The sequence below is a fragment of the Aethalodelphis obliquidens genome, unplaced genomic scaffold, assembly GCF_003676395.1.
Source record: "Aethalodelphis obliquidens isolate GAN/ISIS:26980383/991018 unplaced genomic scaffold, ASM367639v1 scaffold31, whole genome shotgun sequence".
NCBI classification, from domain to species: Eukaryota; Metazoa; Chordata; class Mammalia; order Artiodactyla; family Delphinidae; genus Aethalodelphis; species Aethalodelphis obliquidens.
In genome coordinates, this window is record NW_020837975.1 from 2,110,776 (window position 1) to 2,128,785 (window position 18,010).

General features: G+C 36.9%; 1 protein-coding gene across 7 annotated transcripts in view; it reads right to left on the reverse strand.

Annotated features, from left to right (window-relative positions):
• Window positions 1–18,010, reverse strand: part of PRIM2 (DNA primase subunit 2) — a 278,658-nt gene that overhangs the window by 204,221 nt on the left and 56,427 nt on the right. For all 7 annotated transcript variants that reach the window (XM_027126848.1, XM_027126850.1, XM_027126849.1 and 4 more), the window contains exons 6-7: window positions 5,101–5,196; window positions 3,364–3,501 (exon numbers count right to left, since the gene is read on the reverse strand). In XM_027126848.1, the coding sequence (XP_026982649.1) occupies window positions 3,364–3,501; window positions 5,101–5,196 (234 nt within the window). The remainder of the gene's footprint in view (window positions 1–3,363; window positions 3,502–5,100; window positions 5,197–18,010) is intronic.

Consider the following 18,010-nt stretch of genomic DNA (forward strand, 5'->3'; position numbering starts at 1 on the left):
TAAACTATGTGCGGACAGTAAGAGTCATCTTCATTATTCAGTATCTATCAGTCCAACAAAATGTTATTGAGCACTGACCCTCTGTTACGTAGAGAGAAAAGTTTAAGACCAAGCCCTTACTCTCAAAAAGCTTACATTGTAGTTGAGAAGAAAAACGCTAACTGGTGTAATCTCACTGCAGTTTGGTAGTGTGCAGAATGCTGTGGGGGCACAAAGGAGACACACTCAGTACAATCCTGGGGCTCAGGGGGGCTTCCTGGAGGAAGCGGTGCCACAGCTGAGTCTCACGGATCAGCAGGGTGAGAAAAGAGCTCTTATCAAATAAGAACATAATGCCCATCTTTTACTAGTCCTAAAGCATGCTCAAAAGCCAGATTTGTTATCTTATAATATAAATCACATGATCAAAGACTAACAACAAGATTGCAGGTGTCACCTGGGGTAAAATTCTTCTATCAACTTAGACTTTCCCCAGCACCATTTATTTCTTCCTCTACCACAAATTAGAATACCTTTTTCTAAATCTTTAGGACAATTCTTCTCATCCTACAAGGATATTTTCAAATTCTTTCAATTACATACTTCAAGGTCAAAACCTTCCTCACTGGAAAGGACAGTAATCAAGAAACCATCACAATGGGTTTAATTTCCCCTTGGCCACAGCCTAAAAGCAACACCTTCCCTTCCTCCCAGAGCTTCAGACTCCAAAGCTGTCAGGACAGCTTCCCAGGCAACCCCCTCCATCCACTCTCCTTCACGGCGAGGCAAAAGGCTCTATGGACAACTTCTCAACCAGACTCGGGCCCTGACCTACCCAGGAGAAAGCCAAGCACTTTCTGGCCAACCCAGTATTTTAGAAAATGAGGCTTTTGGCACCAATACAAAGTAGGACTGAGTAAAAGTTATTGTTTTCAGAATAAAAACAATACCAGAAAAAATTATAAGTTTTAACTCAAAAGGAAAGGTTGGCCTTTGCTTATACAGTAATCGGTACAGCTTAAAAAGAGCCACAGCACATAACTTTGAAGTTATGTACTAAACACTAAGTACCCAAAAAAGTGTCCCAAAAAAGTACAAAAGAAAACTACACTCAGATTAACAAACAACACTGAAAAATGTATTTTTAAGATGTTATCACTTAAGTGTCTGTTTAAACAAATCTCTTAAAAAGCACTGATTATGTCATTTATTTAACTCAGCTACCTCCAATTTCACCCAGCAGCGGGCTGTTTATTGTAGCACTAACCTAGTACTGCTTTTCCTAATTAAACATAAAGACTTTCTTCTACATTGCCCTCTACTGACACAAAATAACAATTTAGAACAGAAATCTAGGGGTTATATCTACCACAGGCCACACTAATTGTTAAGGGTCACATATAACACCCATCTCCAAGGAAAAAAAGACACAACCTTGAAAAGACAAAGGCTGTTCACAAAATTAATCATCTCACCAATAGTATTACTAGGAGAAAGAAAAAATGACAAAATTAACCATGAGTAGTAACAAATAAAAACCTACTTAAAGGGACTTTCCTGGTGGCACAGTGATTAAGAATCCGCCTGCCAATGCAGGGGACACAGGTTTGATCCCTGGTCTGGGAAGATCCCACATGCTGCAGAGCAACTAAGCCTGTGTGCCACAAAGCCTGCGCTCTGGAACCCGCTAGCCACAACTACTTCACAACTAATGAAGCCCACATGCCCTAGAGCCCGTGCACCACAACTACCGAGCCCACGCAGCACAACTACTGAAACCCACGTGTTCTAGGGCCCACGTGCTGCAACTACTGAAGCCCACGTGCCTAGAGCCCACGCTCTGCAATGAGAAGCCACCGCAATGAGAAAGCCTGCACACAACGAAGAGTAGCCCTCACTCACCGCAACTAGAGAAAGCCCGTGTGCAGCAATGAAGACCCAATACAGCCAAAAAAATAAATTAAAAAAAAAAACCTACTTAAATACATAAATATAAGACATGACACCATAAAACTCCTAGAAGAGAACATAGGTAAAACATTCTCATACATAAATTATACCAATGTTTTATTAGGTCATTCTCCCAAGTCAAGAAATAAAAGGAAAAATAAACAAATGGGACCTAATCAACCTTACAAGCAAAAGAAAGAAAAACCACCCTTGCACAGCAAAGGAAACCATCAATAGAACGAAAAGATAGCCTATGGACTGGGAGAAAATATTTGCAAATGATGTGACCAACAAGGGCTTAATTTCCAAAATACACAAACAGCTCATATAACTCAATGACAAAAAAACAAACAACCCAATCAAAAAATGGGCAGAAGATCTAAATAGACATTGCTCCAAAGAAGACATACAGATGGCCAATAGGCACATAAAAGGATGCTCATCATCACTAATTATTAGGAAAATGCAAATCAAAACTACAGTGAGGTATCACCTCACAACAGTCAGAATGGCATTAAAAAGTCTACAAACAACAAATGCTAGAGAGGGTGTGGAGAAAAGTGAACCCTCCTACACTGTTGGTGGGAATTTAAGCTGGTACAGCCACTATGGAAAACAGTATTGGAGGTTCCTTAAAAAACTAAAAATAGAGTTGGCTTATGATCCAGCAATCCCACTCTTACGCATATACCCAGACAAACCATAATTCAAAAAGATACATGCACCCCTATGTTCATAGCAGCATTACTAAAATAGCCAAGACGTGGAAACAACCTAAATGTTCATCAACAGATGAGTGGATAAAGAAGATGTGGTACACATATAAAATGGAATGGAATGAAATGCCATTTGCAGCAACATGGATGGCTGCTAGAGATTATCGCACTAAGTGAAGTAAGTCAGAAAGAGAAAGATAAATACCATATGACAGCACTTATATGTGCAATCTAAAATATGACACAAATGAGCTTATCTATGAAACAGAAACAGACTCACAGATACAGAGAATGGACTTGTGGTTGCCAAGGGGGAGGGATGGATTGGGAGTTTGGGGTTAGCAGACACAAACTATTATAGAATGGATAAACAACAAGGTCCTACTGTATAGCACAGGGAACTATATTCAATACCCTGTGATAAACCATAATGGAAAAGAATATATATATATGCATAACTGAGTCACTTTGCTGTACAGCAGAAATTAACGCAACCTTGTAAGTCAACTATACTTCAATAAAATAAATTTAAAAAAAATTAAAACCTAGGAGTTCTACAAATAACAGTACAGCATCATAAGCAATCTGAATATTATTATAAAAATTAAACTATTTTTTAAGAAGTACAGAACAAAACTATCAAGAGTATGTAACTGAAAACATGAACATATAGAAATAAAGTGAATATGGAAATATGGAAACAAAGTAAAATACTTACAGCCAAAGCCTTGGACAGTTTGGTTCTAAATTCATTAAGGACGATAGCCACAATGTCCTTGAGTGGTACATAAGCAAAGCCATTTTCCAAATAGACTTTCCTTCCTCGGAACAAATCCAGAGCATCAGCAAAAGGGATCTGAATTCAGTGTGAAAAACAGGGAAAATATGTCAGTACCTGTCATTACGAAATTCTCCTACGTCTTCGTAAGTACTAAGGCTAAACAAAATCCCTCCTCTGAGAAAGTCATTAGTCCTAGCAGATCTAAAGAAAAAAAAAAGCAAGATCAATTTATACTCCTTGTAAGTAAACAACAGCATTAGGAAGGAGTGGCAGGCAAAAAATGTGTTTGTTTTAGAGTAGATCTTTCAAAAAATAATAAGCCAAGTTAAAATGCTTTATTTTCATTCTTAACTCATCAATTTACAAATTATAATCACCAGGATTTCAAATTCCCAGCTCAAGCCCTCTGGGTACACTGCATTCCTCTCACGTGACATAGTCCACATTTTGTTCTGTATCAAGGGGAATCCAATGTGTATACAATATGTTCAGTGCTAAAAATTACTAGTAAGTAAAGTAATTCCAAATTTCTTCATCTATGTTTCCACTCTTTCTCCAGAGAAATATATTGGAAAAGCTAATCTCAACACTAAGAAATGGAAATAATAATAAATGTCCAGTTTTATCTTTAAAATAAGTACTTGCCAGTAAATATTTTTTTAAAAACCTAATAAATACTATTCTACTTACACTTTTTAAAGTCCTATGAACTATGGTAAAATTTTAAGAGATGAGATTATGGTAATGGTATTAATAAATTGCAAAACTCATCCTTACTCTTCAACAGAGTTTTTCTACTTCTTAAAAATGAGATAAAAAACTAGGTTAAAAAAAAAAAAAAGATTCCCCAAATACCCTATTCACCCAAGTTTTATGGAAGAGTTAAATCTATATGCCCATAATTCTTCAATGTATTCAATGACACCACACAATAATCAGATCATGTGTTTTTACAGAAAGTTTCTAATTAATTTACAGATTTCTACATCCAGCACACAGTCCTTGCCCTGAAGCAGTTCACCACTTGGTTGAAGAAACAAGACGGACTCACATGTACAAACACGCCCTGCAGGAGGACGCTGGCCAGACTGGGGGGGGGGGGGGGGGGGGAGCGGGGGAGGTAGGGATGGAGTGCCCGTGGTGGCAGGACCCGCACCAGACGCCAGGCATGGGCGGCAGATAGCCGCCCCTCCCCCTGCTTCGGGAGGTCCTCAGCCCCGCAGCCCTGCACCTGGCTCACACAGGCAGGAGTCTGTGCTGAGGGTGCGCGGATGGCGGTGAGCGGGCAGGGTCCGGACCCGGGCAGGGGGAAGAAGGCCGGGGCCCCAGGGCACCCGGGAGGGAGGAGAGGCTCCCTCGCGGAGGCGGCGTAGGGAACAAGGGGCCGGGGAAGAGGGGCGTTGCAGGGCTTCCCAGCCCCAGCGCAGCCCGAGGCTGAGCACAGTGAGGAGAGCGTGGCCCGCAGTGGGTCGGCACCCGAGCAGCGCCAGGGTCGGTGCAGCGCAGCCCGGGCCGGGGAGCACAGCACATCCGGGGGGGTGAAGACAACATCCGAACATAAGGGGGAGAGGCTGCGCCCATAAGAGGCTACACAAATGCGTCAATAAAACACGGATAGAAGCTCAATGTAATACATTTAACAAAACCTAGGAAGTACTTTAAAAGCGTACCTACCTTATAAACTGATTCCAGCTCTAACTGAACCCCACCTAAACTGTGTGATGAAGCCATAATATCCTGTTCTCGGAGAGTCTTATCTTCATCACTTATCTAAAAGGAAACATATTTTATATCGTTTAAAAATTAAAACTCTGCATTCAGTTTCAATAAAGCACTTTCCTGTTCTAGTGAAGATTCTATACTTTTTAAAAACTTTTAAAACCCTGGTATCTGAAATCATTCCTAATATGATTATTAAGTCATTACTATCATTAATGAAGCCAAAATATAGAAGAAAATTTAAATTCAATATACTTTCAAATTTCTACTCTGTCAATTTCTGAGGACACATATCGAAAGAACAGTAGCAGAGAAACAATATCCTGGACTAGCTGCACCCACAGACTCATGAAAGGAGAAAATGAAAACCTTTCTGAAGAAATATACAATTCTCCTAGGGCTTAGTATAGTCCTCCAAATAACTCCCCAAATACAATCTCTAGCACACAGAGAAAACACACACACAAGGAAATAAGACTCCATCAGTGGGAACCAGATTGGTAAAACGAAAAGAAAAGTATAAGGATTGGAAAAAAGAAACAAAATTGTCATTATTTACATATTATGTGATTAGAATCCTTAGAAAATCCAGAAAAATCCACAGATAAATTATTAGACCTACTGACCTAATTAAGCAAGGTATCTGGCTACAATGTCATATACAGAAAAACCAATTGTATTTCTATCTGCCAGCAGCCCACTTTAATAATGGATTTTTTTTTAACTACCATTCATAATGGGATTACAACTATCAGTATTTAGGAATAAATCTAACAAAAGATGTTCAAGACCTCTAGGAAAAAAAAAATATAAAACCTTACTGAAGGAAACTGGAGAAAACCTAAATAACTGAGAGACATCCATAAACATGCACCAGATGATGTAATACTATAAATGTACCAATTCTCCTCAAATTAACCTGCAGAACCAATATACTCTCAAGCAAAATCACAATAGCTTATGTGTCTGTGTTGCTTCTAGAATGTATAGGGACACACAAAGTGCCAAGGAAAGCCAAGATAGAAAAAGACAGTCAACCCAATAGAAAAATGATCAAAAGATATGAACACACGCTTTACAACTGAGAAAATTTGAAGGGCCAATAAATACGATCATATCTCGTCTTATTGCACTTGGCTTTATTGTGCTTCCCAGATATTACTTTTTTTTTTTAAACAAATTGAAGGTTTGTGGCAACCCTGTGTTGAGGAAGTCTATTGGCACCATTTTTCCAACAGTATTTGCTCACTTCGTGTCTCTGTCACATTTTCGTAATTCTCAAAGTATTTCAAACATTTTCATTATTATTGTATTTGAGAGCACTGAACAAACAAACACGTATCATCAAAAATCAGTGCAAGAAAGTCATCAACTGAAAACTACCACCTCAATTCCTTTTTGGTAATGGACAGGATAAAAATACAAGAACTAAAAATGTAATATAACTAGATGTCATGAGAAGTCTCAATAGGCAAAAATTTTAAAGGGTGTCACAGCACACATTATATACAATCAACACTCATTCTAGAGTGTTTAAATTGAGTTTTAGCAATAGCAAATATTTCTGTAAGAGCTAACACCAGATTATTCTCCTTTAGTATTGGCTTTGTTTACATATACCTGTTGATAGTAACTTCTCTACAAAATTGACTATTTACCTTTTACTCCGCATTCCATAGGACAAATCCTTCGAAGCTCAAATATACCACCAGATACACAATGCAAAGACTATTTGAGAAGAGGCAGGTATGTTTCAGAGCCAAGCTGTAATTTGCAAACAGCAACTGATAAAGTGAGAAACTGACCAGGGAGACATGGTGAAAGGGAACAAGATATCTGTACATCCTCGTGATGATCTTTCACTATCTTTAAGTGATTTCCAATTTAAATATGAAAACTATTTCAAATTTGTGCAGTGAACACTTACTTATTTGAAATTAAATAATTAAATACACATGCCTGTTCTCCCCACCATTAATGGGGATAATCATAGGTGATTGCATGGATCGTTTTTTGCCCAAATGGTTTTGACTGGATCTGGCAATACTGAAGTTGAGGCCAAATGTGTTTAACCCACCACGTCCCTTTTACAATCACTTATTATAGCAACAAAGAATTAGATAACTTTGAACATACAGATGTTTGCCATGATAATATCTGGGGTTTTAACTGAACAAATCCCACAGCAATATATAAGAACCACTAAGACTTCTCCACGAATATAGGGGAATATAGTACCTCTCTTTCCCTAAACTCAACTCAAATATTTGTATTAACAATACCACAGGTGGTTATAAGCAATTAACTGCTCACCAAGTAACTGTCAGGTAAGCAGGGGAAGCACACTTCAGCTCAACTGTCATACAACAGAATACTTTACTTACAAGAGACTTAATGTTCCAAACACTCTTCTACCTTAGGTATATAGTCAAGGCTCAATTTAAACAAAATTCAAGGTCTTGAATGAAAACTAGAGTAGATTATTAAAGAATGTGGTAAGACTGTCTTTCACTGAAATCTTCCCCCACCCCCCAAAAAAATAGAAAAAAAATTATCTGGACTTTACTTAGATTAGAAATAATGAATAAAATTCTAAGGGATTCAATGTGTTTCTAAACTGTTCACCCAAAGTGGGTGCATTCCAAATAATGCACATTCTAGCTGAAATTAATGTCATTTCCTACATGATAGCCTTTCAGTAAATATTGTTTTTCCCTGGTGAATTAAAAAGTTCATCCATTTGCCACACACATCTAAACCTTCATTTAGCTACTTAATAATAAACAAAATAAGAGAATTGTCACTGAAAAATGTTGGATGACTGTCTGAAACTTTATTAATTAGTATAAACTTCTATTAACTTCATTATTTCAAATTTCTAAAATAATCTTGAGTATTCTCTTCTGCTTCTGGTATAAAAACTACTGGGAAAAATATGAGCATATTTCACTTTCTCAGGCTTCCCTAATGAGGTTAACTACTGGATGCCTAGAAAAAACTCATTCTCCAAAAGAGCAAGACAAAATTAAACAGCTTCCTGCTTCTACTAACAAAGGATCTCATGTAAGAGTTAAAAACAGCTACAGTGGAACAATTATAAAAGCAGAGGAACTGAGTAGAAAGTATATTGTTTTTGTAACTGCAGAAACCTAAGTTCAAATCTTAAAAAAGTGAATTAACCTCTTCATACCTCAGTTTCTCCATTGGTAAAAGGAAGAAAATAATACCTGTTTCATGAACTTTTTTGTCAGAATTAAGTAAAATAATGTATGTAAAGTGTCTAGAATAGGCCTAACATATAGCATGCCTTTAATAAATGGTAAATATTTATTATTACTATCAGTAATGTACTTTTTGATTAGCTTGTTTTCCAGGAACACAGTGAAACATTTTTGATCCACATGATCATGGTAAGATGACAAAGCTGGAAGATCCTGAGCTCACCTCCTCCTACAAACACACCAAAACTACACCTACATATACAACAACTCTCTCTGAGAATGACCTGAAGACTAGCAGAAGAGCTCTTGTACAATTAAGGATATAAAGAAAAAAACACACTGAGTAGGGTAGAAGGGGCAGAGACACTATCTAGTCAAGACCCACATCCCCAGAGCAGCAAGCCACAAGCAGGAGGAGATATCACAAACTCAGAGGCCCTCCCTCAGGAGTGAAGGGTTTGAGCCCCATATTGGGCACACCAGACCCAGGGACTGGCACTGGGTAGGTGAGCCCACTTAACTAGCTTTGAAAACCAGCAGGGCTTATGCACAGGAGAGCTGAAGGAAACTGAAATTTCACTCTTAAAGGGCTCACACACAAACTCACTCACTGGGAGTCCCAGCACAGAGGCTGCAGTTTAAAAAGAGCCTAGTGCTCTAGATAGCTTGCCAAGGCCACCCCAGCAAACCCCAGGTCCACTCCAGCACCAATCATCCCACCAAGGCAGCAGCCCCAACATGTCCTGGAAAAGCCCCAGCCCACCCCCACTACAACTCCACCTGGCCTGCCAAAGCTGACCAGCACATACAGTCTACACTGGGGATACTCCTATACAAGATCACACCTCCAAAACCAAGAGACATAACGTTTCACCTAATTCACAGAAACAAACACAGAAAGTCAAACAAAATGAGGAGACAGAGAAATTTGTTCCAAACAAAAGAACGAAGTAAAATCCCAGAGGAAAACCCTAATGAAATGGAGATAAGTAATTTACCTGATAAAGAGTTCAAAGCATGGTCACAAAGATGCTCGCAGAACTCAGGAGAAGAATGGAGGAACACAATGAGAACTTCACAAAGAGTTAGAATATATAAGAAAGAACCAATCAGAGCTAAAGAATACAACTGAAATGAAAAATACATTAGAGGAAATACACAGCATTTTAGATGATACATAAGACCACATAAGCAACAAGGAAGAGAGAATAGTGAAACTCAACCAATAAGAACAGAAAAAAGAAAAACGAATTTTTAAAAATGGGAATAACTTAAGGGAACTCTAGGACAACACCAAGTGCACTAACATTCACATTATGGGCCCAGAAGGAGAAAGGGGCAGAAAACCTATTCAGTAAAATTATGGCTGACAACTTCCCCAGACTGGGGAAGAAAACACACATGCAGGTTCAGGAAGCATAAAATCCCAAACAAGATGAACCCAAGAGATCCACACCAAGACATATCATAATTAAAATGGGAAAAGTTAAAGATAGGGAGAGAAACTTTAAGGCAGCAAGAGAAAAACAGTGAGTCACATACAAAGGAACCCCCAAAAGGCTATCAGCTGACTTTTCAGCAGAAACTTTGCAGACCACAAAGGAGTGGCATGCTGCATTTAAAGTAATGAAAGGAAAAAACTTACAACCAAGAACAGCCAGGAAGGCTACTGTTCAGAATCAAAGGAGAGTTAAAGAGTTTCCCAGACAAGCAAAAACTAAGAGTTCATCACCACTAAACCAGCCTTACAAATGTTAAAGGGTCTTTAAGCAGAAAAGGCTATAACTAGAAATAAGAAAATATATGAAAGAAAAAAACCTCACAGCTAAAGGCAAATACATAGTAAAGACAGTGGATCATCCATTTAAAAAGCTAGTATGAACATTAAAAGAAAAAAGTCATAAAATCAACTATAATTACAATAAGCAATTAAGAGACACACAAAGTAAAAAGATGTAAAATATGACACCAAAAACATTAAGTGTAGATGGGAGGCGTAAAAAAGTAATGCTTTTAGAATGCATTCAAACTTAAGCAAACATCAGGTTAAAACAAACATATATATACATATATACACACACACACACACACACACACACACACACACACACACACACATATACACATATATGAACCTCATGGTAACCAAAAACCAAAACCCTACAAGAGATAAACAAAAAATAAAGATAAAGGAATCCAAACATAGCACTAAAGAAAATCATCAAACCACAAGGGAAGAGAAGAAGAAAGGAAGAGAAATACAAAAACAACCAGAAAACAATAGCAAAATGGCAATAAGTACATAGCTATCAGAAATTACTTTAAATGTAAATGGACTAAACTCACAAATAAAAAGATATAAGGTAGCTGAATGGATAAAAAAAATAAGACCCATTTATAGCCTGCCTACAAGACACTCACTTCAGATCTAAAGACACACACAGGCTGAAAGTGAAGAAATGAAAAAAGATATTCCATGAAAAAAATGAAAAGAAAACTGGGAGAGAAATACTTGTATAAGATAAAAGATTTTTTAAAACAAAGACTGTAACAAAAGATAAAGAAGGACATTACATAATGATAAAGAGATCAATCTAACAAAAGGATATGATGTTTGTAAATCTTTATGCACCCAACATAGGAGCATATAAATATATAAAGCAAACATTAACAAACATAAAGGGAGAAACTGACAGTAATACAATAATAGTAGGGGACTTTAATATCCCACTTACATTAATGGAGAGAGAGAAAATCAATAAGTAAACACTGACCTTAATCAATGCACTAGACCAGATGGACTTAATAGATGTGTGTGTGTGTGTGTGTGTGTGTGTGTGTATAGAACATTCCATCCAAAAGCAACAGAACTCACATTCTTTTCAAGTGTACATGTGACATTCTCCAGGACAGATCATATGCTAGGCCACAAAACAAGTCTCAATAAATTAAAGAAGACTGAAATCATATCAAGCACCTCTTCTGATCACAACAGTTTGAAACTTGAAATCAATTACAAGAAGAAAATTGGAAAAACAAAAACATGTGGAGGCTGAACAACATGCTACTAAACAACCAATCAGTGAACAAATAAATCAAAAAGGAAATTTAAAAATACCTAGAGACATATGAAAATGAAACCAAATGATCCAAAAACTATGGGATGCAGAAAAAGCAATTCTAAGAAAAAAGCTCATAGCGATACAGGCCTACCGCAAGAAACAAAAACAGGGCTTCCCTGGTGGGGCAGTGGTTGAGAGTCTGCCTGCTGATGCAGGGACTCGGGTTCGTGCCCCAGTGCGGGAGGATCCCACATGCCGCAGAGCGGCTGGGCCCCTAAGCCATGGCCGCTGAGCCTGCGCGTCCGGAGCCTGTGCTCCACAGCAGGAGAGGCCACAACAGTGAGAGGCGCGCATACCACAAAAAAAAAAAAGAAACAAACAAAAACAACTAAAATAAACAATCTAACTTTACACCTAAAGGAACTAGAAAAATAAGAGCCAACAAAACCTAAAATTAGTAGAAGGAAGGAAATTAAAAGACCAGAGTGGATATAAATGAAATAGAGACAAAAAAAAAAAAAAAAAATAGAAAAGACCAATGAAACCAAAAGCTGGTTCTTTGAAAACATAAAGAAAATAGACAAACCTGTAGCCAGACTCATCAAGTGAAAAAAAAAAAAAAGAGAGGGCCCGAATAAATAAAATCACAAACGAAAGAGAATTTACAACCAATACCACAGAAACACAGCCATAAAAGACTACTACAAACAATTACATGCCCACAAATTGGACAACCTAGTAATAATGGATAAATTCCTCGAAACACACAATCTTCCAAAACTGAATCAGGAAGAAATAGAAAATCTCAACAGACCAATTACCAGTAATGAAATTGAATCAGTAATAAAAAAAAAAAAAATCCAGCAAACAAATGTCCAGGATCAGATGGCTTCACAGAGGAACTGTATCAAATATTTAAAGAAGAGTTATCCTTCTCAAACTATTCCAAAAAATTGAAGAGGAAGAAATGTTGCCAAACTTATTCTACAAGTCCAATATCACCCTGATACAAAACCAGACAAAGACACTACAAAAATAGAAAATAACAAGCCACTGTCTCTGATGAATATGGAATGCAAAAAATCTTCAACAAAATATTAGTAAAACAAATTCAACAATACATTAAAAGGATTATATACCATGACTGAGATTTAGTCTCAGGATGCAAGGATGGTTCAATATCTGCAAATCAATGTGCTAAACCACAATAATAAAACAAAGAAAAAGAATCACATGATCATCTCAATAGATGCAGAAAAAGCATTTGACAAAATCCAACATCCATTTATGATAAAAAAAACTCCTAACAAAGTGTGTATAGAGGGAACATATCTCAACATAATAAAGATTACATACAACAAACCCACAGCTAACACTATACTTGATGGTGAAAAGTTGAAAGACATGGATGCCCATCCTCACCACTTTTATTCAACACAGTACTAGAATCCTAGCCATAGCAATCAGACAAGAAAAAGAAATCAAAGGCATCCAAATTGGAGGGAAGAAGTAAAACTGTTACTGTTTGCAGATGACATACTACATGTAGAAAAACTTAAGACTCCAGCAAAAAAACTATTAGAACTAATAAATTCATGCAGTAAAGTTGCAGAATATAAAATTAAATTACAGAAATCTGTTGCATTTCTGTACATTAATAACTCTCGAAAGAGAAATTAAGTAAATCCCATTTACAAATGCATCAAAATAAATAAGATACCTAGAAATAAATTTAACCAAAGAGGCTAAAAACCTGTACTCTGAAAACCATAAGACAGTGACGAAAGAAAATGAAGACAATACAAATAATTGGAAATATATACCATGCTCATGAAATGAAAGAATAAATATTGTTAAAATGCCCATACTACCCCAATAAACTACAGTCCATGCAATCCCTATCAAAATACCCATGGCATTTTTCACAGAACTAGAACAGTCCTAACTAGAATAGCCTAAAATTTGTATGAAACCACAAAAGACCCCAAATACTCAAAGCAATCTTGAGAAAGAAAAACAAACTTGGAAATATCATGCTCCTGATTTCCAACTATACTACAAAGCTACAGTAATCAAAATAGTAATGGTACTGCCGCAGAAACAAACACATAGATCAGTGGAACAGAATTAAGAATCCAGAAATAAACCCATACTTTTTTGGTCAACTAATTTACCACAAAGAAGCTAAGAATTTACAATAGGGAAAAACAGTCTCTTCAATAAATGGTGTTGGGAAAACTGAACAGCTAAATGCAAAAGAGTGAAATGGCCATTTTCTAACACCATATACAAAAATAAACTCAAAATGGGTTAAAGACTTAAATGTAAGACCTGAAAACATAAAACTCATAGAAGAGAACATAGGTAGTATGTTGTCTGACATCAGTCTCAGCAATTTCTTTTTTTTTGGATCTGTCATCCCAGTCAAGAAAAACAAAAGCAAAAAGAAACAGATAGGACTTCATCAAACTAAAAAGCTTTTGCAGAATGAAGAAAACTATCAACAAAACAAAATGGCCACCTACTGAATGGGAGAAAATATTTGCAAATGATAACTGATATGGGGTTAATATCCAAAATATATGAACAACTCATATAACTTAATATCAAAAACAAACAATCTGATTAAAAACTGGGCAGAGGAGATGAACAGACATTTTTTCCAAAGAAGACAAACAGATGGCCAACAGGCACATGAACAGATGCTGAACATCACTACTCACCAGGAAAAGGCAAATCAAAACCACAATGAGCTATCACCTCATACCTGTCAGAATGGCTATTATCGAAAAGATAAATTTTGGGGAGGGTGTGGAGAAAAGGGAACCCTAATACACTGTTGGTGTATTAAATTGTAAATTGGTGCAGCCTCTGTGGAAAACAGTATGGAGATGCCTCAAAAAATTAAAAATAAAACTACCATGCAATACAGCAATTCCACTCCTGGAAAGAAAACAAAAACATTAATTCAAAAAGATATATGCACCCCTATGTTCACTGAAGCATTATTTACAATAGCCAAGATATGGAAGCAATCTAAGTCTCTAATGATAGACAAATGGATAAAGAAGATGTGGTATATATATACACAGTGGAATATTATTCAGCCATGAATGACATCTTGATACTTGTGACAACATGGACTGACCTAGAGTGTATTATGCTAAGTGAAAAAAGTCAGAGAGAGAAAAACAAATACCATGATTTACCTATATGTGGAATCTAAAAACCCAAACAAAAGAACAAACAAAGAACAGAAGTAGACTCACAGATACAGAAAACAAGCTAGTTTTTGCCAGAGGGGAGGCGGACAGGGGGAAGGGCAAATAGGTGAAGGTGATTAAGAGGTACAAACTTCTAGTTATAAAATAAGTCACAGGGATATAATGTACAGCATAGGGAATACAGTCAGTAATACTATAATAACTGTGTATGGTGACAGATGGTAAGAAGATGCATAGTGGTGATCACTTTGTAATGTATAAAAACATTAAATCATTATGTTGTACACCTGAAACTAAAATGATGTTGTAAGTCAACTATATTTCAATTAAGTAAATAAAGTGAAATGTTTCCTGAAACTAAACTGGTTTCTATGAATTTGTCATTTTATTAGTTAAACTAACATATGACTGGTCTTTAGGGGGTATACAAAATAACTAATAAAGTTAGCTAGGTTATCACTACAGCACCTTACAATCAAGGCATATTATGCTTCCCAAATTAACATCTTCCTGAACAGAAGTATATAACAAACTGCTCTAAATGGAATCGCATTTCCAGAATGACTTACATTATTATTCCAGAGATGCTCCATCTTCAGTCTGGTTAATTTTCAATCAGCAAAGACCCTGAACATTTGAGCCTTGAAGTTCTCTTTCCACCAATACTCACAATTCCCCTACCTCAACCTCTATTTTCCACACCCACCCACGAAATAGTAAGTACCTGAATGTTTCAAATGGTATATGCAGTAATGGTATAATCTTTTTTCAAGCAAAAATCACACAGACCTCTAACAGTTTTGGTAAAGTTATACTTCCTTATTTTATAATCATGTTGTTTTACATGCTCCTTAGTAAAAGAATTAAGGATCTGGGTTGTGTGCATCTTTTTCTTTTTGGTATTCTTCATCAGACCAAGAATGTGGAGAGCAGGCTCCCTCTGCCAGCAATCCTGAAAGGGGATTAAGAGCGAGGTCTGGAGCGGCAAATGTCCCCACACTGAACAGGTGTCGGAGGCTGTCTGTGTAGACTGCCCTGCTGTTCACCCTGTGCAGAGTCCCTCACTGAGGGGGGATTACACATCCCCTACCTGCTGAACTCACATGTAGCCATGTGACTTGCTTCAGTCAGTGAGAGGTAAGTAGAGGTGACACATGTCACTACCAAGCCAACAAGTTACAAGCACGTGGTTTACCCAGTTCTCTCCTCCTTCCACCACAGCAACTGGTAAAGTTCCAGATGAAGGCTGCTCGATCTGCCTGAATCATGGCGCCAAAATGACACAGAGCAGGGCTACCGCTGGCCCACAGGAGACATAAAGCATGAACAAGAAACAAACCTTTTAGCAGTCTCTGAGGCTTAGGGGTCATTTGTTACCACTGCATCGCCTATCCTGACTGATAGAGTGATCTCCCTCCTCTTTGGATCACACATTTTCATCAATAAATTATTTTGAGCACATAATTCCAGTATGTTTATAAATTACATACACATATCACTGTATATTAGGTACTGATAACATGCCTCCCCCCCCAAAAAAAAAAAGGAAAAAGGAATGAGATTAAAAATATATAAGTTGCATTACTTACATTCTTCCCACATTCCCAAATGATCATCTTGGGCACACCAGTTTGAAACCACTTGTCTATTACCCTGGCCTCTGAAGTAAAGATACAAACAATGCTTCCCAGAGATTTATTCCATAAACTTCCAATCAACAATATTCATTTATGTTTATTAACAGTTTGGCCATTTTTCTCCTTGAATCCACACAGCTCTCTCTATCAAGGCCTGGTGCTTAAACATGGCTGTACATCAGATTTGCAGTGGAGCTTTTCAAAATTACAGATCCCTGGTACCACTTAGACCTACAGATTGAAGCCCAGAGGTGTATATTTCTTTAAAAGGTCCATTAATGACTCTGAAACACACCACTAGTCTAAAATACAGTAAATCCCAGGGAAAGAATCCTCTTTTCTAAAATAAATTTACCATGTCCTAGAAATACTACCATCAATTCTAGCATTTGATTTTTTTTTTTTTTTTTTGGAGAATGTTTCTTTCTGAAACGCTAGAACCTACTATATACCAAGCACTATTTCCAGCAGATGGGATCCAGCTATAAACAAGCCAAAAAAAAAAAATCAAAAAACCGCTGCTGTCATGAAGCTTATATTTTAATGGCATGAGACAGACAATAAACAATAAACTATCAGGTAGTGATCTATGGTGAAAATAAAACAAAGGGATGTGCTACGGATGGGACAGATTTATACTTCAGTTGTATAGTCAATTAAAGCCTCTCTGGAGAAGTGACATTTAATTGGAAACCTGAATGATAAGAGCATCGAGGTAACAGTTAATGCTAAGGTGCTAGAGAGAAAAAAGGCTAGTACACTGGAGGAATAGAAAGAGGCGATGGAGCAGGGGCAGGAGAGGGACAGACAGGGCTCTGAGGCCTGCTGAGATAGGGTTTTGTACGAAGAATGGTACAGTAAACTGAAATTTCAGGCAGAGGAAAGTTCCGATCTGATTTATACTGTGATTTTAAGCTTGCTCTAGTGCTGAATGGAGAAAGGATTGTGTTGTAAGGAATTGTACTGGAGAGAAAGAGATATACTCTCAGTGGGCAGTTTAGGGAAAAGATGACAGAGGCCTGAACTATAGAAGTACAGGTAGGAAAAAAACAAGTGGACAGATTTGGGATATGTTTAGGAGGTAGCATGGCCTGATGGACTGCAAATGAAGGGGTGGAGAAAAAGATTCCTAGGTCTGGGGCTTCAGCCACTGTACAGATGGTGACACCATTTACTGACTCATCTTTTTCTTGATCCTCATCTCCACTGCCATTTATATTTTACTTCTATACATATTTATCATATGTGTCTTGTTGCAAATCACCTCTAACCCTTTGTAGAAAGGGGCATGGCATCAATAAATACAAATAAATGATTTCAAGTACCATTTTTTCTTAAAATTAAACACATCTGTATAGCAGGTAAAAAGTAATAATACCAACAATATTAAACTTCTAATTTTATTAATATTAAAATATAAATATTTATTAAAATATTAATATTTTATTGTTTACTACAAAATTAATACAAAATATTAATAGTAAAAAAGCTAATTAAAATAAGTAATTGATGGAAAGGCTGTTTAAAATATCCAATGTATAATTAAACAATTAGGAATCACTTATAATGAAATTAAAAATCTGTGGGTAAAGCAAATACTGAAAGCAATTTTCATGATTTTTAATATTGTTACCACTATTTTTAATAAACATTGGTGCTATATCAGTAGTAAATATTGTGATCTATAAAGGGCACATGTTTGCCAAATGCCCTATGACCCA